The sequence below is a fragment of the Clarias gariepinus genome, chromosome 12 (genome assembly GCF_024256425.1).
Source record: "Clarias gariepinus isolate MV-2021 ecotype Netherlands chromosome 12, CGAR_prim_01v2, whole genome shotgun sequence".
Classification (NCBI taxonomy): domain Eukaryota; kingdom Metazoa; phylum Chordata; class Actinopteri; order Siluriformes; family Clariidae; genus Clarias; species Clarias gariepinus.
In genome coordinates this window covers 32,960,001-32,985,000 of record NC_071111.1, presented here as the reverse complement: position 1 = coordinate 32,985,000, position 25,000 = coordinate 32,960,001, and the positions used below count along the sequence as shown (strand labels likewise).

Genomic DNA, 25,000 nt, shown 5'->3' with positions numbered 1-25,000 from the left:
TATTGAGTTTAATTAAGTGATTCCAGGAAGGAGTCTCCAGTGCACAGCGTCTCTGAGGTCGCGTCCGTCACTCCAACACCGTGTCTCAGCAGAAGTCCATTTCCACACACGATCTTAGGAGACCATTTCTCACAATACGCCTCTCATCTCCTTCGTGATTTTATTTTGTATTTTGTAAATACACTAATATCTATTTATTTATATCAGATAAAAAGAAACACATTTGCTAATTTAATGCCCTTTTACGTCCGTAATTTTTAAAAAAAAATTTATAAAATATTGTAACATGAATTTGACATGGTTACGGACACTACAGACTTTTTAGCTTTTTACACTTTTACTAAAAAACTATTTAAACAACAGTTTTTACAGGTCATGTACCTCTACACCAGTTTCAGTATCAACACTCATGAAGAAATGTGAATATTTTTCATTTTAAATGATGATTGTGTGAAGTGAGACAGTGAGACGAATATTAAAGAGCCTCAGTTTCATATAAACACAGAAAATCATCATCACTTCAAAACGGCTGAAGTTTGAGAATTGAATCGTTTGGGGAAGCGAGATCGGTCACTTCCATGTTACATAAACTTCAGAAGCAGCTTCTTTGGCCAAAACACACACACACACACACACACACACATAATAATAATAATAATAATAAGATCAGCAGTGTGTGTGTTATTCCTGGGGAAGGGATCATGTGACTGAAACCTGTCTCCTGCTCTGTTACACACACACACACACACACACACATCCTACTCAGTGTGTAGAGAAGCAGGTATTACACCAGAACACACACCGACTTTCCAAGTCTGAACATGTTTCCAGTGTGTGTGTGTGTGTGTGAGATGAAGAATAAAGAATACACTCACCTTCTTCTGGTACCACACCACCGCATCGCGCACCTTAGACGCCATTTACACTCCGCCAGTCACCTGGAGCATCTTAGTCTGGAACACAGGGGGGGGAGGGGGGGATCAGGAGTGTGTGTGTGAGAGAGAGTGTGTGTGTGTGTGTGTGTGTGTGTGTGAGAGAGAGAGAGAGAGTGTGTGTGTGAGAGAGTGTGTAAGATACTGACTCTCTGAGATCAGGAGAGAGCTCTTACCTGTGAGGGAGGCGTGTCTAATTACACACACACACACACACACACACACACACACACACACACACACACACACACGCACCAGCCCATTCAGCCTGGAGAGTCAACTTTAATACACACCTTCTCTCTCAGTGCATACTGGAACAGAATATGTGTGTGTGTGTGTGTGTGTGTGTGTGTGTAAGGGAGAGAGAGATACAGCATGGTTCCTCTTTCACTTGCTGACATTCACACAGCAGAGCCGCAGACCGATTTAGCACCGGAAACACACACACACACACACACACACACACACACACACACACACACACACACACACAGTATTCTGGGCTTGGTCTGCGCACGGCCTCTCCACAAACACAGAGGAGTGTATGTGTGTGTGTGTATGAGATAAATTAACATCAGCTATTATAGCTGAACTGCCTCCCACCCTACACACTGTATAAATGCAGATCATTTACTCTTTCTGTTTCACCCAGATGAGGATGGGTTCCCTGTTGAGTCTGGTTCCTCTCAAGGTTTCTTCCTATTACCATCTCAGGGAGTTTTTCCTTGCCACTGTCGCCCTCGGCTTGTTCACCAGGGACAAACTGACCATTTTGATTCATACAAATTCACATTTCATACAAACCTAAATAATTCTTTTGACTATGTAAAGCTGCTTTGCGGCAATGAAAATTGCTAAAAGCGCTATACAAATAAAATTAAATTGAATTGAATTGAATTGAATTGAATAGATAAATGAAGGCCAGGCCGTATGGGGTTTAATATAAATAGAAACGGTTTATGAAGACGATGAACTGAGTACACACACGCACACACACACGCACGCACACACACTGAGTCACTGAACAACACAAACACCTCAGCACCGCCCCGAATCAGCATCGCCCAGTCGAGGGGAGGAGCTACAAACCCTGCTTCCTGACACACACACACACACTCGCACACACACACACACTCTCGCACACACACACACACGCACTCGCGCTCGCGCACTCTCACGCGCACCCTCACGCGCGCACTCGCACGCGCGCACACACGCACACACACGCGCACTCGCGCACACACGCGCGCACTCTCACACACGCACACTCGCACACACGCGCACACGCTCACACACTCTCACACACTCTCACACACTCTCACACACTCTCACACACTCTCACACACTCTCACACACTCTCACATTTACATTTACATTTAGGCATTTGGCAGACGCTCTTATCCAAAGCGACTTACATTTTTTTAATCTCATTACACATCTGAGCAGTTGAGGGTTAAGGGCCGCGCTCAAGGGCCCAACAGTGGTAACCTGGTGGTTGTGGGGTTTGAACCTGGGATCTTCTGAACCGTAGTCCAATGCCTTAACCACTGAGCTACCCCTGACCCCCTCACACACGCACACACTCTCACACACGCACACACTCTCACACACGCACACACTCTCACACACGCACACACTCTCACACTCTCACATACGCACACACTCTCACACACGCACACACTCGCACACACGCACACACTCTCACACACGCACACACTCTCACACACGCACACACTCTCACACACGCACACACTCTCACACACGCACACACTCTCACACACGCACACACTCTCACACACGCACACACTCTCACACACACACACACTCACACATACTCATGTTGCTAATCCGTCCACCTGACAGTCCGACACACAGAAAGGAGACGAGGAAAAGCTTCAGTGCCATGATGCAAATTATTCAAAACAACCAAACTCTCTCATGTAACACACACACACACACACACACACACACACACACACACACAGACCGGCCCTCACCATGTAGAACTCACTCCTCAGAATGTCTCTTTTAATGTATCTGATAATCTGTTGTAGCCTCAGACGGGCCCTGAGAGTGAGAGGGGGCCTGAGACAGAGAGACGGGGCCTGAGACAGAGAGACGGGGCCTGAGAGTGAGAGACGGGGCCTGAGACAGAGAGACGGGGCCTGAGAGTGAGAGACGGGGCCTGAGACAGAAAGACGGGGCCTGAGACAGAGAGACGGGGCCTGAGAGTGAGAGACGGGGCCTGAGACAGAAAGACGGGGCCTGAGACAGAGAGACGGGGCCTGAGACAGAGAGACGGGGCCTGAGAGTGAGAGACGGGGCCTGAGACAGAGAGACGGGGCCTGAGAGTGAGAGACGGGGCCTGAGACAGAGAGACGGGGCCTGAGAGTGAGAGACGGGGCCTGAGACAGAGAGACGGGGCCTGAGACAGAGAGACGGGGCCTGAGAGTGAGAGACGGGGCCTGAGACAGAAAGACGGGGCCTGAGACAGAGAGACGGGGCCTGAGACAGAGAGACGGGGCCTGAGACAGAGAGACGGGGCCTGAGACAGAGAGACGGGGCCTGAGACAGAGAGACGGGGCCTGAGAGTGAGAGACGGGGCCTGAGAGTGAGAGACGGGGCCTGAGAGTGAGAGACGGGGCCTGAGAGTGAGAGACGGGGCCTGAGACAGAGAGACGGGGCCTGAGACAGAGAGACGGGGCCTGAAAGTGAGAGACGGGGCCTGAGACAGAAAGACGGGGCCTGAGACAGAGAGACGGGGCCTGAGACAGAGAGACGGGGCCTGAGAGTGAGAGACGGGGCCTGAGACAGAGAGACGGGGCCTGAGAGTGAGAGACGGGGCCTGAGACAGAGAGACGGGGCCTGAGAGTGAGAGACGGGGCCTGAGACAGAGAGACGGGGCCTGAGACAGAGAGACGGGGCCTGAGAGTGAGAGACGGGGCCTGAGACAGAAAGACGGGGCCTGAGACAGAGAGACGGGGCCTGAGACAGAGAGACGGGGCCTGAGACAGAGAGACGGGGCCTGAGACAGAGAGACGGGGCCTGAGAGTGAGAGACGGGGCCTGAGAGTGAGAGACGGGGCCTGAGAGTGAGAGACGGGGCCTGAGACAGAGAGACGGGGCCTGAGACAGAGAGACGGGGCCTGAGAGAGAGAGACGGGGCCTGAGACAGAGAGACGGGGCCTGAGACAGAGAGACGGGGCCTGAGACAGAGAGACGGGGCCTGAGAGTGAGAGACGGGGCCTGAGACAGAGAGACGGGGCCTGAGACAGAGAGACGGGGCCTGAGACAGAGAGACGGGGCCTGAGACAAAGAGACGGGGCCTGAGAGTGAGAGACAGGGCCTCTGAAGAAACCTGAACAAATCACTCATCTGTTCATGAGACGCAGCACAGCGTTGCACTGTGTGGACACCAGGGGTCCCCATGGACACCGCCCCTACAACCTGTCTCACACACACACACACACACACACACACACACAACGTCTCTCTCGGATGTCTTCTGAGGTCTCCTAGCCTGTCTCAGAGTGAGCGTGAGGAAGTGAAAATAAAACGTGATGGTAGAAATAAAGCCCAGGACATGAGAGAGTCCTTCAGTGACCTTTACACACACACACACACACACACACACACACAGGGTTATAATGAGTCTTACTACTGCACTGCTGCATTCAACAACCCTGGACACAAAACTACCCCCGGAGGAGACCCGGACCCAGTAAGAGCAGAGTCTCACACACACACACACACACACACACACACACACACCAAATCATCAAATGTCAACCATTGCTGGAAAATCTGACGTCTGGAAATTGTGTCCAGACCGACTGAACGTCTAATGACTAGAGCAAAGTCACTGAAAAAACAAAGAGTCTCCGTCCTCGTCAACATCACTAATAATAATAATAATAATAATAATAACAACAACAACAACAGCAACAACAGCAACAACAACAGCAACAATAACTCGTCTACATCACTAATAATAATAAGGAGATTGTAAATCTGGAGAACTGGTGCCAGAGGAACAATCTTCTCCTGAACGTCAGCAAGACAAAGGAGCTGATAGTGGACTTCAGTACAAAGCAGGTGAGGAACTACCAGACCCCCATCATCAACAGGAGCCCAGTGGAGAGAGTGGACAGCTTCAGATACCTCGGTGTTCACATCACGCAGGACCTGGCATGGTCCCGTCACATCAACACCGTGATAAAAAAGGCCCGGCAGCGTCTCTACCACCTCAGACGTGTGAAAGACTACAGACTGCACTCTAAGGTGCTCAGGAATTTCTACTCCTGCACCATAGAGAGCATCCTGACGGGAAACATCACGACCTGGTTCGGGAACAGCACCATACAGGACAGACGAGCTCTACAGAGGGAGGTGCGATCAGCTGAGCGCATCATCCGCATCGAGCTCCCTGACCTGCACTCGATCTACAGCAGGCGGTGCTGGACCAAGGCCAGGAAGGTCGTGAAGGACCTCAGCCACCCCAACAATGGACTGTTCACTCTGTTGAGGGCGATTCTGCTCCCTGAAGACCAACACAGAGAGACTGAGGAGGAGCTTCTTCCCGCAGGCGATACGGTCTCTCAATCACACCACAATACAGGACTAATACCATCTTTTCACAATCAATCAATCAATCTTTATACATCCATGGACACTATGGACAATTCCACGCACATCTACACTACATGTTTACGTTTACATCCTGGACCATTGCACAAAGACACTTTGTTCTATGCATATTTGCACACCATCTTTCTCCCAAAAATATAAAAATTTGTCAATTTCTTAAATGTTCCTGTACAGTATATTTCTATTTTTAGTTCTATTTTTCCTAGCTAAATTTAATTTTTCTATCGTATTTCTTTTATTCATATTTATTTCTTATTATAAGCTTTAATTCTTTTTTTAAGGTCACCGGAGGTCGTATAAGCATTTCACTACATTCCGTACTGTGTATGACTGTGTATGTGACAAATAAAATTAGAATTTGAATAATAATAATAATAATAATAATAATAATAATTACTCCTCCTGGTGAAATCTAATGTTATTGGTCACATACACGCTCATACACAGTACGATACGCAGTGAAATGATTATACGACCTCCAGTGACCTTAAAAAGAGAATTAAAGCTTATAATTAGAAATAAATATGAATAAAAAGAAAATAAATTTAACTAGGATAAAAATAGAAATATACTGTACTGATACGAACATTCACAAAGTACAAAATATAGAAAATAAAGAAAAAAAAAATTTGGAAAAAGTGTCTCGTTAAAGTGTCCAGAAAATGAGAACATGAATATGTAAGTGTAGGTGTCCGTGAATGTGTCCATAGTGTCCATGAATGTCCAGTCACTTTTGGATGATGAAAAGACTGTACTAGTTCTGCATGGTGGTCTCCACTGAGACATAAACTGGGACATAAACACCTAGAGCTAATGCTATCCTGTGGTTTCCCCCTTCTCACCGTGTCCCCTTCTCACCGTGTCCCCCTCCCTCTCAGTGTCCCCCCTCTCTCAGTCCCCCTCCTCGTCAGTGTCCCCCTCCTCGTCAGTGTCCCCCTCCTCTCTCAGTCCCCCTCCTCGTCAGTGTCCCCCTCCCTCTCAGTGTCCCCCTTCCTCACAGTGTCCCCCCCCTCTCAGTGTCCCTCCTCTCTCAGTCCCCCTCCTCGTCAGTGTCCCCCTCCTTACAGTGTCCCCCTCCTCACAGTGTCCCCCTCCTCACAGTGTCCCCCTCCCCACTCAGCTAGCATGCTAACTAGCAGAGCGCTAATTCAGGAGCAGGTTTAAAGCTAACTCTTTAGCCTCTTTTCGTCACACAGCGATGTTTAGCCATATTCTCACACACACACACACACACACACACACACACACACCCCGGTGTTACCTCTGTAAATCTCTGCTCCAGCTTCACGCGCTTCACGCGAGCCTCACGAGCTCCACAGCCCCATGGTGAGTAAACACTCCGAGCTGCTCGAGTTCCTTTTTCCCCTCTGTTACTGACCTCGGATCAGCGCGCGCTTTACCGAACCGCCTGGTGTATAAGCGCACACACACACACAGTCTAATGACCACCGAGCAGAGTGCGCGCGCAGACCCTACCGCACCGCCTGGAGTACACGCGCACTGTGACGCTCTACTGATCTCTGCTGACCCCCGATCAGCGGACACGGCACGCGGTAGTGTAGAGCCCGCGCGCCCTCAGGCCTCTACCGAACACCCTGGTGTATAGGCGCGCGCTAATGCGTTTGTGTTCAGATAAACTAGTGATGATCGAACACGATATTCACGTGTGTTTGTGTGAGTTCTCCAGATGTTCTCCAGATGTTCTCCAGGATCTACAGGATGAGAGAGGTCTACTGCAGTATAACTACACACACACACACACACACACACTCCATAAGAGTCGAAGGCCTTTACTGTCACTCACCTCCTGATCCACACCGCGGCCCATTATTACATCATCAGTGTTCGGAGTGTGTGTTTGTCCACACGTCCCTCTGTGGAGTCTCCTGGACATGGACCCAAAATGTTCTCCACTCAGTCATGACGTTTGCCTCGTGGTGAGGAGCTCCATCATGCTGGAGAAGACAATGTTCATCAGCAGATGGTCCATGGATGGTTGGGAGAAGTTTTTCCCGGAGGATGTTTTTATACCGTTCTTTATTCATGTCTGTGTTTTGGGGGAAACGTGAAGCTGGGACGCGACCTCACACATGACTGGTCTAAGGAGGCTTCACTGCAATGACACAGGCCTGGTGATGGCAGACAAGTTGTTCTCCTGGAACTGATCAGAGAGGAGGACTTCACCCCCAGTCCCTGAACCTAGTGCAGAATATCACTCTGTCCCTGATGGTTCCCCTGGAGAGAAGAAGTTTACTTAACTGCCCTTCTTGAAACTTTTGAAGGTGAGCGACACTACCAGCCCTGTGTCACGCCAAGTGCTTTTAAACTGACAAAAAGATCTAAATACACTGACTAGATACTGCAGACTTTGTGAAAATTACCATGTGTGTCATTCTTAACATGTTAATGAGAAGACTTTAGTATTTCCTCCTCATCCTGAGCTCGAGCTGGACTTGAGGTTCTACTGGAGCTGCTTCCTCACACTGGGATGGAGGAGCAGAGGGGTCAGAGCTTCACTTCAGGAAGGCTGGTACTCTGTACGTGTGGTGAAGATGTTGGAGAAGGCCTACAAGTGGGTGTGATGCTCAAGGGTCCACATACTTTTGGTTATATAGCGTATATAAAAAAAAAAAAAAAAAAACATTCTCCTCCATCGGCTGCTCTTAAAGTGAATACAAACTCCAACCACACACACACACACACACACACACACACAGGTCTGCTGATGTTCATTTCATCATGTTAAACACAGTGAAGTTTAAACTGAAGAGTATCAGAGTGTACACGACAGTAAATACAGTAAATCAAGAACTTTTTTATTACAAGGTTCTTAATTAGATAGAAATCAAACTACACATTTTCTTAGAAAAAAAAATGTTACATACACTACAGTGCTGACAAAAAAAAAAAAAAACACAAAACAACCTGGATATAAATAAGCTCTATGGAAAAGCCTGGAGTCATTAAAAGAAGTCTGTCTCGTCTCATCTTAAAAATATATATATATATTTATATATGTATATGTTCAGGTCAGCTCTAATACACAACTATAGCCTACAACTTAAAAATATATTATTGGAGGCCCGGTTGGGTTCAGGTCGGGTCGGGTGGGTTCTGTAGGGGGTGTGTGGGGGGTGGAGGTGTGTGTCTCTGGTACGGCCGGCCCCGAGCGCTCACGACAGCTCACAGTTACAGGCAGGCACTGAGGAATGTTAGTCGCTACATATGCTGTGGATTCCATCGGGTTACGGCCGGACCGGACGACCTCGCGTCTCACACTGCTGCTGGAGTCGCGCACACACATACACACACACGCACTCATACACACACACACGCACTCATACACACACACGCACTCATACACACACACGCACTCATACACACACACGCACTCATACACACACACGCACTCATACACACACGCTCCTGCTCAGCGTCGTTGCTTTGCATCAATAGAAACCAAAAAAATAAAAGAATAGAAGGTCAACCCAAAGATATGATCAAAGGAAATAAAAAGAGATAAAAGCGAAAAGGTGTTAAAAACATTTATGTACAAATCAGCATAAAAAGTCTTTCTGCTGTTCTCGGGGCGGGGGGCTGAGGGGCTGGTGAGGCCGAGGGTCCTGCGGGGCGACCCTCGGGTGGTGAGAGTCCGAGGCTCTGTCTGGCCAAGAGGGTGTCTGGGGCAGACCCGACTGGTGTAGGACCTGGGACTGGGGTGGGAACGACTGGCACACCACCGGCGACTGGGGCAGACCGCGCGACTGGTGGGGCAGAGAGTGCGACTGGTGGGGCGGAGCGTGGGCCTGGTGGGGCGGAGGCGGGGCAGTCCGACTGTCCGAATGTCCGGAGCTGGTTTTAAGGTTGTGTGAATAAATGTGTTTAGCTGCTGGAGTAGTGTGTGTGTGTTTGGACGTGTTGGACACGTGCGCCTGCTTGCTGGGTTTGAACAGGACGGTCGGGTGTCCGTGTCTCCCTGCCGAACCGGAGTGTGTGTGTTTGAGCGGCGTCGGGCCGTAGCCGTGTTTGGGTGCCGACGATGCGTGCGAGTGCTTAGCGGGGGCGGGGCTCAGGCCGAGGGCGGACCGCGCCGCGTGCGTGTGCGAGGGGGCGTGATGGTGGGCTTTGGCTCGGTCTGCCGCCGGAGCCGCCGCCGCACCGGAAGTGCCGGATTTCGACGTCCTGTCCACGAGAAGCTCCGCCTCCTCTACTTTGATCTGGGGCGCAGGGGCGGCGTCTCGGGGCTGCTTGGGGTCCGTGACGGGGGACGAGCTGGGGGCGTCACCCAGAGGTTCCTGTTTGATGCACGTGGAGGGGGAGGGGAGGTTCTTGGTGTCCTCGGCGTCCCGCGGTGCGTCCTGGTGGTACTGTTTGAGGCGGACGTGCCAGGCCAGGCTGCACACCGCCGACACCGTCTTGAACTGGTGCACCACGTTGCGCGGGATGTAGTAGATGTCGTTGTCGTACAGCTGGATGCGCGCGTAGCGGATGCCCTCGCGTCTCAGCTGGTTCAGCTTGGCGTCGTCCATCCACTGGACACACTGAGGACGAGCACAGAGACGTCCGTTAGTCACATTATTAGGCACACCTAGGGTACACACACTGGCTAATACACTCGTCTAACACACACACGGGTAACCTGCACCATCAGTGAATCTAAATGTGGAGTAAAAGTGATGTTATGAACAGTTATGTGTGGGATTTAATAATCTACTGTAAAATAATCTACTAATGCGCTACTGTCTCAATGTAAACAAACACCTGCACCAATAGATATTAATTAGAAAAGATAAAGTGAATATTTTGACTGGGATTAGTTCATATTTTCACTTTGGCTGAAATAACAGCGCTGAAGTGGTATAAGTGAATTTTAACACGCTGGAGTGGTTTTAAGACAAAACTTCATCTTTATCCTTTGATCTACTTTTTCCATTTCTCATCTGTGATTCACTCTCCGATTACCGAACAGGGAGTGTATTTGTCTGAGCACCAAAGAAGGACAACTTAGTGTAAACAAGGCGTAAGATACTCAACCTTACAGAATGGGATTTCTTTGTATTAATAAGTTAGACAGAGAGTTCTGCTGTACAGAGAGACACACAGACGTACAGATGTACAGTCGTGGCCAAAAGTTTTGAGAATTACATAAATATTGGAAATTGGAAAAGTCGCTGCTTAAGTTTTTATAATAGCAATTTGCATATACTCCAGAATGTTCTGAAGAGTGATCAGATGAATTGCAGAGTCCTTCTTCGCCATGAAAATGAACCTAATCCCAAAAAACCTTTCCACTGCATTTCATTGCTGTCATTAAAGGACCTGCTGAGATCATTTCAGTAATCGTCTTGTTAACTCAGGTGAGAATGTTGACGAGCACAAGGCTGGAGATCATTATGTCAGGCTGATTGGGTTAGAATGGCACTTGACATGTTAAAAGGAGGGTGATGCTTGAAATCATTGTTCTTCCATTGGTAACCATGGTGACCTGCAAAGAAACGCGTGCAGTCATCATTGCGGTGCATAAAAATGGCTTGACAGGCAAGGATATTGTGGCTACTACTGTAAGATTGCACCTAAATCAACAATTTATAGGATCATCAAGAACTTCAAGGAAAGAGGTTCAATTCTTGTTAAGAAGGCTTCAGGGCGTCCAAGAAAGTCCAGCAAGCGACAGGATCGTCTCTAAAGAGGATTCAGCTGCGGGATCGGAGTGCCACCAGTGCAGAGCTCGCTCAGGAATGGCAGCAGGCAGGTGTGAGCGCATCTGCGTGCACAGTGAGGCGAAGACTTTCGGAAGATGGTCTGGTGTCAAGAAGGGCAGTAAAGAAGCCGCTTCTCTCCAAAAAAACATCAGGGACAGATTGATCTTCTGCAGAAAGTATGGTGAATGGACTGCTGAGGACTGGGGCAAAGTCATATTCTCAGATAAAGCCTCTTTCCGATTGTTTGGGGCATCTGGAAAAAGGCTTGTCCAGAGAAGAAAAGGTGAGAGCTACCATCAGTCCTGTGTCACACCAACAGTAAAGCATCCTGAGACCATTCATGTGTGGGGTTCCTTCTCATCCAAGGGAGGGGGCTCACTCACAATTTTGCCCAAAAACCCAGCCCTGAATAAAGAATGGTACCAAAACCCCCTCCAACAGCAACTTCTTCCAACAATCTAACAACAGTTTGGTGAAGAACAATGTATTTTCCATCTCGATGGAGCTCCGTGCCATACGGCAGAAGTGATAACTAAGTGGCTCGGGGACCAAAACATAAAAATTTTGGGTCCATGGCCTGGAAACTCCCCAGATCTTAATCCCATTGAGAACTTGTGGTCAATCCTCAAGAGGCGGGTGGACAAACAAAAACCCACTAATTCTGACAAACTCCAAGAAGTGATTATAAAGAATGGGTTGCTATCAGTCAGGATTTGGCCCAGAAGTTGATTGAGATCCCAGTCGAATTGCAGAGGTCCTGAAAATGAAGGGCCAACACTGCAAATACTGACTCTTTACATAAATGTCATGTAATTGTCGATAAAAGCCTTTGAAACGTATGAAGTGCTCGTAATTATATTTCAGTACATTACAGAAACAACTGAAACAAAGATCTAAAAGCAGTTTAGCAGCAAACTTAGTGAAAACTAATATTTGTGTCATTCTCAAAACTTTTGGCCACGACTGTAGATGGATATTAACCTGAAATAATAATAATAATAATAATAATAATATCAACAATTACATTAAAGATCAGCAGATTATTATTAATTATTATTAGATTTAACATTTGAATTATTTCTACAAACTCTTTAACCGTCGTACTAACGCTGCTAATAAATATTTGAAACACTGAATCCTGCTGCCTGGGTGCACACACTCGGCCTGCCACGACACGCTGCTGGCACTTTATACACACACACACGCACACACACTGATCTGTGTGTTACTGTGAGACTGCGCTCTGTGTGTACACTTCATGTCCTCGCCGTGTGGGCGGAGTCAGGGTTTCAGTTCTGCAGCTGAACGCAGGAAGATTTTGATTTCTAGGAGACACGAGACTTTAGTATTTGTGGTTCACCAGGATGACTGTAGTGTTTGGAAGAGTTCGCCCGGGACACGACTTATAAACAGTGTTTAGTCTCTCTCTCACACACACACACACACACACACACAAAGTTTAAAACACTAATCAGAGTGTAGATGTGCTGAGACTAACTGTTGTCTAATCTTATGACATTACAGCAGACCTGATTGTGTCCTTCATGAGACGCCGTGTGTCCTGATCGTTCCAGTCGTCCACACTCACCGTGTCCTTACGGTCTAGACGCTCATGTTATGATGAAATCATGAGACGTTACAGGACACCTTCAACCTCTCTTAACTCCTGCTGTGTATGTGTGTGTGTGTGTGTGTGTGTGTGTGTGTGTGATAAACTGCCCTCCTGCCCTCACACGTGACCCGAGTCCCCTGTACAACCTCACAAACGTCCCTCGTTATCTGCAGGACGTCCACGGCGCCCCCTGGGACGCTTGCGCGTACAGACGGGACTCACCTGGGACAGGGGCGGCTCGTGCAGGTCCAGCTGCAGCCGCTGCACCACGTCGATAAAGTCCGCGGCGTGGAAACAGACCACGTCTTTGGTGATGCGCGGAGGCTCCATGCTGCTGCGCGACACAAACACACAGTCAAACACAAACCCGTTATACACCTGTCTCTGTGTGTGTGTGTGTGTGTGTGTGTGTGTGTGTGTGTGAGACTCACCCCTCCCCACAGTGCACAGCCTTGAGCACGCCCACCGCCGCTGTCGTCTCTCTCTCGAAGCCCTGCCCGATGTGGTCGGCGTGCGCGCGCGTCCGGTCCTCAAACAGCAACTCACGCGGCTCGCTCGCCCGAGGTAGGTACTGCAGGTTCTTAATCTCATTGGTCGACCTACGAGGGGGGCGGGATTAATCATCATCATCATCATCACTGTTTACATCAGAGTCTAAAAAGGGGGGGGGGGGGGATGGGGGGGAGTGGCATGCTGCGAGGGTCTCACACACACACACACACACACACACACACACACACACCATGTTGCTCCGCCCCCTCTCTCTAAAACACCTTACTTTCCATTTTCTCCAGGTGTGTAGAACTGAACTTGTGTGTGTGTGTGTCAGAGTGACGCGGTTCTGGAGGGGGCGGAGTCACCGAGGCCAACGCACTGCAGTCAATAAATAAACACGCCCCTCCTCAGTCCTGCCCCGTGTATCTCCTCCCCCACACCTGTAGGGGGCGCTTCATCCACACTCATCCACTACACACCAACATCCACGACACACACACACTCCATCACATCTAATAAACCAACACCAATGACACACACACATTTCTGTGACCAGCGTCCTCACACTCACACACTGCTGTTTATTTCTCTGTTTAGGGTTCGAGCACTATGACATCATCCTATGACATCACCATCAGTAAAAGGCCCGTTTTTTCTTCCAAGGATTTTTTTTTTTTTACGCTGATTTTGTTGAAGATCTAGGGTGTGCAGAAGTTATGGCACCCAGACCTGGGTGTTAAAGCGTTACGGTGCTCATGTGGGACCTGAGACAGGTTCCTCCGTCCCTAACACACACCTGGGTCTGTACTCTCACCCTCTCTATACTCCTCATCAACACACCCTGTTCCACACACACACACACACACACACACACACACACATCTGTGCTTAAGGTGGTGAAATAGTGCAGTTCCTCTACAATCATGCAGGTGGAGGAATAGTCCTCTAAAATAATCACCAGGCAGTACAGCGCCCCCGTGTGGAAAGAGACAATTATTGGGAAAAGAAAAAGTGTAAGAGGTGTTACGGTTATGACAACGTATCGGGTGGGGTGTGGTGGGTGTGTCCTGACCCTTCTGTTCAGGTCAGGACAGCCCTCTGGAGGATACGCCTGGGGTCCTGGGAGGTCAAAACTATTGGAACACACGCAGACGTACAGCCACGCATTCGGTGAACAAGTCTGCCCGTTCCGATACTTTTGCCCACCTCGATCTGATCTGTGTGACGAGTGTGTGAATGAACAACCTGATCGTAACTACACTGTGTATCTGTAGATCTCAAACCCACATGTTTCAGGAGCACTGAATAAATGAAGGGCTGTTCCAATACTTTTGCACTGGGCGGTGTATGCGGGTGTGAGGGGCGACCTGCTCGGCCCAGGCTTGATTACACTGCTCTAGTGTTTACTGTGTGTGTGTGAGAGAGAGAGACGTGATGACATCAGTGTCTGCGCGGTTACCTGTCACACACACACACACACAAACGGTTTCAGAACAAAACAAAAACTAATCTCCTAATCTTACACACACACACACACACACACACTCTCTATCTCTGCCTGGATGCTCCTGAGGCTCTAAATAACGTGTTTAAATAAACATGAGGTCAGAGTGACGGCCGGTGCTGCCACCTAGTGGTGTCGAAGGGACGTCACTCACCGGACACCAGCGCAAAACTAATACAAACACTGAGATCTGTGTAGTGCAGTGAGGTGTACTAACTAACGGGCAACGTGTGGACAATACAGTCTTTTATCACACACACACACACACACACACACACGGACAGGAGGCTCACGTGACGAAATAAACCATGTGGTTTGAAGCACACTCGGCTCAGAGATTTAACCCGTTGTGCTGTGTGTGTGTGTGTGTGTGTGTGTGTGTGTGTGAAAGACACTAAACTGATTTATTAAACTATATTTAATACATTTATTTTCGCGCTCACTGTCCGAGTTTTGAGACTTTGGAGGTGTTTGAGGTAAAACGTCGCAGTTCCTTTATGATCCTACAGATGGCGCTCTCTCTCTCTCTCTGAACTATTCACCATCTGTTAGGAGTGAATTATTCACCGAGTCTGTTTATAAACAATCATTATTACTGATGACGGAGAGACGCGCTGATCAGGAACAATGTTAATGTTATAAACGAGATTTATTTAATTACTCATTAAACTTTTTAAAATTATAACAAAATCAGGGAGAAATGTGATATTTATATACTGATGATTTATATCAGGACTTTATATCAGGAGGTGACTGTGATACCTGGACTAAATACAGCCTGACTTAGAAACACTCAAATAAACTCAACTGTGTGTGTGTGTGTGTGTGTGTGTGTGTGTGTGTGTGTGTGTGTGTGTGTGTGTGTGAGAGACCTTTTCCTTTTAAAGGGAGACTTTGGCATGTCTGTGACGGGGATCATCTGCTCCCCGGGTCGAACCCACATGATGGGACCGTCGTCGCTCTCTGTAGGGCTGATCAGGTTCAGACTGGAGAAGGTTCCCCACGGCAGCGTCCGCTACACACACACACACACGCACACACACGATATTAAACATCCTGATGTGTGAACAGAAAGTGAAAAACCGCTGCTGTCCACTTTATTAGGAACACCTATATGTTTATGTGTTGCTGTTCCTAATAAACTGGACGGAGGATGGGTGTGTTTACTTATGAAGAGTCTGACCTCCAGGAACGGAGACTGCTGTAAGAAGCCCAGGAACTCTGGGAAGTAATCCCCCACCTCCTCGTCCACCGCCCCCACCAGGCTGATCTGACGCATGGCACCCGCGCGGTACGTCCCGTGGGAGTACGTCCTCTTTACCTGCACACACACACACACACAAACACACACACACGGAGAGAGAACACACACAGTTAGAGCAGAAACACACACACAGCGCTGCGGGCTGTATGTAAAGCGTTCGCATGTGAAGATTCGCTTTCTGATCCCTTCTGTGTGTGTGTGTGTGTGTGTGTGTGTGTGTGTGTAAGCTATATTTAACAATCTTGCGTTCTAATGCACATGTGTGTGATCTGAAAAAGTCCGAATGGATCAGTCATGCGTTGTCATGGAAACGCCTGAAGCGAGCGCTGTGACCGAACCGGACCGGCTTCAGGAGGAGGCGAGTCAGCATCAGCACCCGTCACCACAGCAACGCATCACTCCAGGTGCCACTCACACGCATAGAGTTTAGAGTATTTCTATCACAGTGGAGTTGTACACACACACACACACACCCGCCCGGACTGTATGTATATAGTTGGATATTTTTCTCCCTAATTTAGTCGTGTCCGATTCCTCCCCGTCACTAGGGGGCTCCACATTAAGGCTACTACTACCACTCAGCCGGGAGGGCGAAGACTATCACGTGTTTCCTCCGAACTGCATCCTGTCGAACTGCTCGCTCACGCACCATTGGGGGCGGAGTCACACACTCGGAGGACAGCGCTAGCCGCTACTTACGCGTGCGCGAGCTCACAGACGCCCCTGAATGACTGTAGGGCCGTGATTGAGAGAGCTCGGCCAATCAGCTCTCTCCAGACCTCCGGTTGCGAGAGGTTACAGCATCACTCGGGAATCGAACCAGCGACCTCCTGATGACAGGGCGAGCAGACAACATTTAATTTCTCTTAAGTGCAATTAATTCACATGGAGTGTGTGTGTGTGTGTGTGTGTGTGTGTGTGTGTGGATTGAGACATCACACCGAGTGTTTGGGTTTCCTGATACGTCATTTGTATCATTACTGTTAAAACAGGTCAAATTTACAGACACACTAACGACGTCACACACACGCAGAACTCACACAACATCCATGTTATTATTATTATTGTTGTTGTTGTTATTATTATTTGGTCACAGAAACCACCTGAAACAACCATAAAAAACAAGATCTATAGATATACAAGATATATAATGTGTGTGTAGACGGAGAGGAGTGTGTGTGTATTTATATATATAATGTGTGTGTAGACGACGAGGAGTGTGTGTGTAGTTATATATAATGTGTGTGTGTAGTTATATATATATAGTGTGTGTAGTTATATATAATGTGTGTGTGTAGTTATATATAATGTGTGTGTGTAGTTATATATAGTGTGTGTGTAGATGGAGAGAAATGTGTGTGTAGTTATATATAGTGTGTGTGTAGTTATATATAGTGTGTGTGTGGATGGAGAGAAATGTGTGTGTAGTTATATATATAGTGTGTGTGTAGTTATATATATAGTGTGTGTAGTTATATATAGTGTGTGTGTAGTTATATATAATGTGTGTGTGTAGTTATATATAATGTGTGTGTGTAGTTATATATATAGTGTGTGTAGTTATATATAGTGTGTGTGTAGTTATATATAATGCGTGTGTGTAGTTATATATAATGTGTGTAGTTATATATAATGTGTGTGTAGTTATATATAGTGTGTGTGTAGTGTGTATAGTGCGTGTGTAGTTATATATAATGTGTGTGTGTAGTTATATATAATATGTGTAGTTATATATAGTGTGTGTAGTTATATATAGTGTGTGTGTAGTGTGTATAGTGCGTGTGTAGTTATATATAATGTGTGTAGTTATATATAATGTGTGTGTGTAGTTATATATAATGTGTGTGTAGTTATATATAGTGTGTGTAGTTATATATAATGTGTGTGTAGTGTGTATAGTGCGTGTGTAGTTATATATAATGTGTGTAGTTATATATAATGTGTGTGTGTAGTTATATATAATGTGTGTGTGTAGTTATATATAATGTGTGTAGTTATATATAGTGTGTGTAGTTATATATAGTGTGTGTGTAGTGTGTATAGTGCGTGTGTAGTTATATATAATGTGTGTGTAGTTATATATAGTGTGTGTAGTTATATATAATGTGTGTAGTTATATATAATGTGTGTGTGTAGTTATATATAATGTGTGTGTGTAGTTATATATAATGTGTGTAGTTATATATAGTGTGTGTAGTTATATATAGTGTGTGTGTAGTGTGTATAGTGCGTGTGTAGTTATATATAATGTGTGTGTAGTTATATATAGTGTGTGTAGTTATATATAATGTGTGTGTAGTGTGTATAGTGCGTGTGTAGTTATATATAATGTGTGTAGTTATATATAATGTGTGTGTGTAGTTATATATAATGTGTGTGTGTAGTTATATATAATGTGTGTGTGTAGTTATATATAATGTGTGTGTGTAGTTATATATAATGTGTGTGTGTAGTTATATATAATGTGTGTGTGTAGTTATATATAATGTGTGTGTGTAGTTATATATAATGTGTGTGTGTAGTTATATATAATGTGTGTGTGTAGTTATATATAATGTGTGTGTGTAGTTATATATAATGTGTGTGTGTAGTTATATATAATGTGTGTGTGTAGTTATATATAATGTGTGTGTGTAGTTATATATAATGTGTGTGTGTAGTTATATATAATGTGTGTGTGTGTGTACACACTGGATCTCTGAAATGTTAAATGAATATAAATATTAAATAACTCTAAAGATCCTGATATTAAAGGTCAGGTGTGTTTGTTGTTGTCTGTATGTAGGAGAGTGTTTTTATACCGCAGGTAACACCGAGCCGGTCCACTGAACACCACCACAGGTATATATCACACACACACACACACACACACACACCTGAGGGAAACACTGCATGTATCACAGCTCAGGTTATTACAACACTTGAGTTTTTTTAATTATCTTTTTATTTATACGTGTGTGTATTTGAGGGAGGAAGAGAGTTTCTGCTCCTGTATAATCTTTCACTCTCAAGTGTGTGTGTGTGTGTGTGTGTTTAGGATTGTAACCCGATCTAGACTGTACACTACTCACTCTTATTCTTATTAATTGCTTATCTATTTTTTATAAGTAAAGTATTAAGTTTATAATGAGATTAAAGTGTTTTGTGAGAATATTTACTGTATAAACTGTAATAATAGAGATTTTCTGAACAAATCCAAAATTCAGGGGTGAACTGAACACCAGACCAGGACGTTTCTAAAACTGTGACACCAACATCACAGACACACGCACACAATAGACACGCGCACCACAGACACGCGCACCACAGACACGCGCACCACAGACACACTAGACACGCACCACAGACACGCGCACCACAGACACACTAGACACGCACCACAGACACGCGCACCACAGACACACTAGACACGCACCACAGACACGCACCACAGACACACCCGCACCACAGACACACCCGCACCACAGACGCACCACAGACGCACCACAGACGCACACGCACCACAGACACACCACAGACGCACACGCACCACAGACACACACGCACCACATGCACGCACACGCACAACAGACCAACTACAGACACACACTTCAGACACACTAGACACGCACACAGTACAGACACACACGCGAACCACAGACAAAGTGACAGTGACACACACACACAAAGTCATACAATGCCAAACACAACATCAGAAGGAAGTATAACACACACACACAGGATTAGAAAAAGCCAATCAGAAGACAAAGTGTCAGAATGTCCCCGCCCCCTCTCGGCTCTGATTGGCTGGAGTGTGAGCAAGCATGACTGTCTGATACTGAGAACAGGAAATGTAAACAAAGCTCGAGTGTTTGTGTGTGTGTGTTAGCGCTAGCACCAACCCCCCACTCTCACTGCTGATCAGATCTAACTCAAATTAAAATCAGTGCCAGAAATGTAAAAATGTACAAGTCTCGAAATAATCAAAGTCTCGAAATAATCAAAGTCTCGAAATAATCAAAGTCTCGAAATTGTAACAGAGAATCGCGATGTTTAGAGAATCGTGATGTTTAGAGAATCGTGATGTTTGGCGTCCCCGGGCTCCGCGGTGCGGTGTGAGACTGGCGGCGACTGACCTGAGTGTGGAAGTTGGCCATGGTGGTGGTCTCGATGTCCTTCTTGCCGAGGATCTCCATCTTCACGTGTGAATTTGGGAATTTGGAAGAGAAATAATCCAGGAAGTCGGGGAGGTAGGAGGCGGCGCCGTGGATGATCCCCATGACGTAGTTCGCCGCCCCGTCGGGGTCCTCGCAGAACGACAGGGTGACGAACTCCTGAGCGAACCTCTGCATCTCCTCGGGCGTCAGGACGGCGAGCTCGCGGCTGTAGGCGTGTACCACCAGGGCGCCGCCGTTCGGCTGCTGCTCCACGTGCACGAAGCGCCCGAACTCCAGGCCGTCTATCCCCGGGAGCCGCGAGTGCGGCTGGGCCGTCTTGGCGCCGACGGCCGGGCGGACGGCCCCCTCCCCGGAGCCGGACCTGGAGACGCCGCCGCAGACGCCGCCGAGACCGGCCACGCCCACGCCCTTCTCCTGCTTTACGGTGGGAGTGGGGGAGAGGGAGGGAGACTTGCAGACGGGGAAGGGGGATTTGAACTCCGCCTCGGATTTGGCCAGGAGCGCCGGGAGGTCCGGGCTCAGCAGGGCGGAGTACGGCGTCTGACTCGACTTGCTGTACATCTTGGGCCGCTTCCGCCTCTCCGCCTCTTTGTGTTTCTTTTTCTTTTTCTTCTTGGCCTTTTTCAGCAGCAGCTCCTCTGCGTTGGCCTTCGGTTTCTCCGTATCAGCTAGAAGAGGGCACACAGGTGTGTTAATGAAACCGGAAACTGAAACTGTGTGTGTGTGTGTGTGTGTGTGTGTGAGAGAGAGCGATTGTTCCACGAGTGCAAGTTTCTGTTTTAAACGACCGCGATGTAAGATCTAATCGTCCTGACCTCTCGTCAGCTACAGCGCGTGCGTGTGTGTGTGTGTGTGTGTGTGTGTGTGTGTGTGTGTGTGTGTGTGTGTGTGTGTGTGTGAGATCCTCGCCCTGCAGCACACAGACTGACTGAGCACGCTCTCACTGAGAGTTTATAACCTCATTGCGACTTCCTCTTCGCTAACGCTGCTCTTACGACAGGAAATAATTATTCTAACAAACTCCTCTAGCGGAGTGTGAGGCCTGAGACTGCGGGGAGAGACACACGAGTGTGTGTGTTTCACTGATCACGTCTTCAGGAGTCCCCTGACTGTGAAACACTGCCCACACACACACTTTTGATGTTACTTCACACACACACACACACACACTACACTTTATTTTTATTATTAAATTAAAGATATTAGCGTTAGCGACGCTGCGCGTGTTAGCCGTGCTTTCAGCTCCAACACCTGGAACCTGCAGGAGAACCGTCACATCAATTACCCTGTGGATTACAGCGCAGAGACCTAATAATGACCCTCTGTGTGTGTGTGTGTATACACACAACAAAAGCTGTGCACTAGAACGGAAAAAAATGAAACACGGCTAATTAAACATTAACACTCTGTCACACTTCTGCACCGGGTTGCCAGGTCTCAGGAAAATAAGAAAGAAACTTAATCCTGTCCCCAAACTGGAGAAGGGGATTATTATTATTATTATTATTATTACAGTCGACCCCCAAAATCTGCTGAGGTTACACGAAATGTAAATAAGCCTATTAAATATATACTTTTATGGTTTAAACACTAAAGATTCTCACACATCAATTTAATTTCATTTCAAACTCTAAAGCTTTAATACATTAATAAGAGAGAGTGAAGGCGGAGCCGTGTACCGGACCGTAGGTGTGTTTACCGTAGGTGTGTACCGGACCGGACCGTAGGTGTGTCTCTGTGGTCTCAGTATTGTAGGATGAATACGGTAATAATTCACGTTTCCCTCTACAGCACTAAAACATTTACAGTTTTATATTTTAGACGTAAACCTATCTGAAATTATGTTACTATTCATGTCACAAAATTATTAATTATTATATCGTTCTTAATATTTTAGTGTTAAAACGCGTAAAAAGTTACATATGACCATAAAATAGAAGATGAGAACATTGTGGAGGAGATCTGAGGGGCTGTGAGGAATCATTCGATCATTTCTGAGGAAAGAATCCACGAAGGATTGAGGGCGTGAACTCTGAACTCTGACCTCGCGAGGAGGGTCGACTGGATTATTATTTCCCTTATCCAGAACTACAGATTTAAATGATCTGGATCTTCTGACCCTGATGTTTCCTCCGCAGGTCTACATAACCCTCGTTTACCTGCTCAGCTGTGGATTAACCCTTCACCTGTGTGTGTGTGTGTGTGTGAGTGAGAGACACTCACCTTTCTGCAGCAGCTTCACCTCGCCGTTCTCTCGTTTGATCTCGTTTATCAGTTTGTGTTTCTTCTTCTCCCTCTCCTTGTCCTTCTCCTTCGCCTGCTCCTTGTCTTTCTCTTTGTCCTTCTTCTTCTCCTTCTCTCGCACGCGTTCTTTCTCTCGCTCCTTCAGCTTGTCCTTGATGATGTGTTCTGAAACAGAGGAAAAAGGAACAATTGAAGTACGTGTGTAATAACCTGCTAACTTCTGACACTGGACACAGGGCCACGCTAACGCTCAGGGCTGGCGGTCACACCCGCACGTTACCCTAACACACTGCTACATGGTGTACGAGCCGCGCGTTACTGTTACACACTGTTACACCAGTGTTATAACCCACACACACACTCCTCAGAACGGTGCAGCACATCACCCTGAATCAGTGACACACAGCTCTCGAGACTGCGTTACTACTTTAATATATTTATACTATAATAATAATAATAATAATAATAAAACAAGATTTCTGTGAGGCGTAATAAACACTTCATGTAAATCACTCACACACACACACACTGCTCTTTATCTCAGGAGAATCTTCAGAGAGTAAACAAACAAAAAAACTTCTCTAAAGTGTGTGCTCACTCGCTCACTCTCCCTCACACACACACACACACACACACACACACACACACACACACAGCACTTCCCAAAGCCTGTCACAGTGTCGTGATCATCTCCACAAACTACACATCTAAATTAAAGTTCGTTCCGTTACGTGTGGTGATTTGTTTGTGTGGTTGTTTATGTATCACCTCACTAACACACTAAATCTGATACTCTTCTCCAATTAGTCCTTCAGTTTAATTTATATATAATTGATATATTTTCCCATTTAGGGCAGTAAAACGCTGTAATTCTTCTATTATCCCGATGGCGTTTTCTAAACTAACTAACATGAAAAGTTTGTTTAAGGGTAATAGAGTATAATGTATAAAATCACGACACTGACAGTATCTCGATACACACGACTCCACACCGAGTCTACAGCTGCGTCGAAGCCCCAGAGCCCTCGGACACGCCCCCACACGTTTCAACAGAACGTTAGAAACATGCTTAGTAGATAATTTAATGTTTAAAAGCTAAAAAATATATATTATTTAAAAAAATTTACTTAACTTTTTTATAATAAATTTTTTTTTTTAAGTTATAAATTTCACTATTTATTATCAGGACATCTGTATGTATAAAAAAAAAGGTTTTGTCTGTACATGGGGTCAGAACCCCTTCTGTGATATTTATACGTTGTAAAACCAGCGGCACACAAAACTGTCCGTCTAGACGTTACTGAACCTCCTGCAGTTCTTAGATCTCTGTCTGAAGTTTAATCTGCACCATCAGTGAATCTAAATGTGGAGTAAAAGTGATGTTATGAACAGTTACGTGTGTGATTTAATAATCTACTGTAAAATAATCTCCTAATGCGCTACTGTCTCAATGTAAACAAACACCTGCACCAATAGATATTAATTAGAAAAGATAAAGTGAATATTTTGACTGGGATTAGTTCATATTTTCACTTTGGCTGAAATAACAGCGCTGAAGTGGTATAAGTGAATTTTAACACGCTGGAGTGGTTTTAAGACAAAACTTCATCTTTATCCTTTGATCTACTTTTTCCATTTCTCATCTGTGATTCACTCTCCGATTACCGAACAGGGAGTGTATTTGTCTGAGCACCAAAGAAGGACAACTTAGTGTAAACAAGGCGTAAGATACTCAACCTTACAGAATGGGATTTCTTTGTATTAATAAGTTAGACAGAGAGTTCTGCTGTACAGAGAGACACACAGACATGGACGTGGGCTTCAACCACAAATAATAATAATAATAATAATCATAATAATCATAATAATATCACTGATTACATTAAAGATCAGATCAGATTATTATTAGATTTAACATTTTAATTATTCCTACAAACTCTTCAGCTGTTAATGATGTGTACTAACACTAGTGTATAATAAAACATCCAGCACTAACACTGAGTGTGTGTGTGTGTGTGTGTGTAAAATAGTGAATTAGGATTATAATTGTGTTTCACAACCCAAGTCACACATGTAATTCAACTCACACACACACACACTTTAAGGACACTAAAAAGTCCCACAGCACCTGTGGAGCCACACAAACACACACACACACACACACCTGTGGTTGCCTGGCTGCAGTGTGTGTGTGTGAGCAGGTAAAGGTAATGTGTTTATTTCTACACACACACACACGAGGAGCCTCACTGCTCAGACCTGCTGTCACACACACACACACACACAGTGAAGTTACTCAGTACTGAGGTAAACACATGTACACACGCTAACATTCAAATCACACACACACACCGTTTTCACGTTAATGTTTGGATTAGTGTGTGTGTGTGTGTGTGTGTGTGTGTGTGTACATCCTGAATGACAGTAAAACACACTCCAGATAA

At 46.3% G+C, this 25,000-nt stretch overlaps 2 protein-coding genes across 3 annotated transcripts in view; both read right to left on the bottom strand.

Moving 5' to 3' along the window:
* LOC128534263 (protein PHTF2-like) overlaps positions 1 to 6,987 on the bottom strand; it is a 30,112-nt gene extending 23,125 nt beyond the window's left edge. The window contains exons 1-2 of the mRNA XM_053508615.1: positions 6,840 to 6,987; positions 876 to 953 (exon numbers count right to left, since the gene is read on the bottom strand). Of these exons, the coding sequence (XP_053364590.1) occupies positions 876 to 920 (45 nt within the window). The 5' untranslated portion in view covers positions 921 to 953; positions 6,840 to 6,987. The remainder of the gene's footprint in view (positions 1 to 875; positions 954 to 6,839) is intronic.
* Positions 6,988 to 8,388: 1,401 nt separating this feature from the next.
* Positions 8,389 to 25,000, bottom strand: part of LOC128534467 (lysine-specific demethylase RSBN1L-like) — a 17,396-nt gene continuing 784 nt past the window's right edge. Inside the window, exons 2-8 of one of the 2 annotated variants that reach the window (XM_053508900.1) lie at positions 22,536 to 22,721; positions 20,271 to 20,980; positions 16,075 to 16,212; positions 15,764 to 15,906; positions 13,324 to 13,491; positions 13,115 to 13,226; positions 8,389 to 10,119 (exon numbers count right to left, since the gene is read on the bottom strand). In XM_053508900.1, the coding sequence (XP_053364875.1) occupies positions 9,136 to 10,119; positions 13,115 to 13,226; positions 13,324 to 13,491; positions 15,764 to 15,906; positions 16,075 to 16,212; positions 20,271 to 20,980; positions 22,536 to 22,721 (2,441 nt within the window). In that variant the 3' untranslated portion in view covers positions 8,389 to 9,135. The remainder of the gene's footprint in view (positions 10,120 to 13,114; positions 13,227 to 13,323; positions 13,492 to 15,763; positions 15,907 to 16,074; positions 16,213 to 20,270; positions 20,981 to 22,535; positions 22,722 to 25,000) is intronic. The other variant, XM_053508901.1, reaches the window with a different exon arrangement.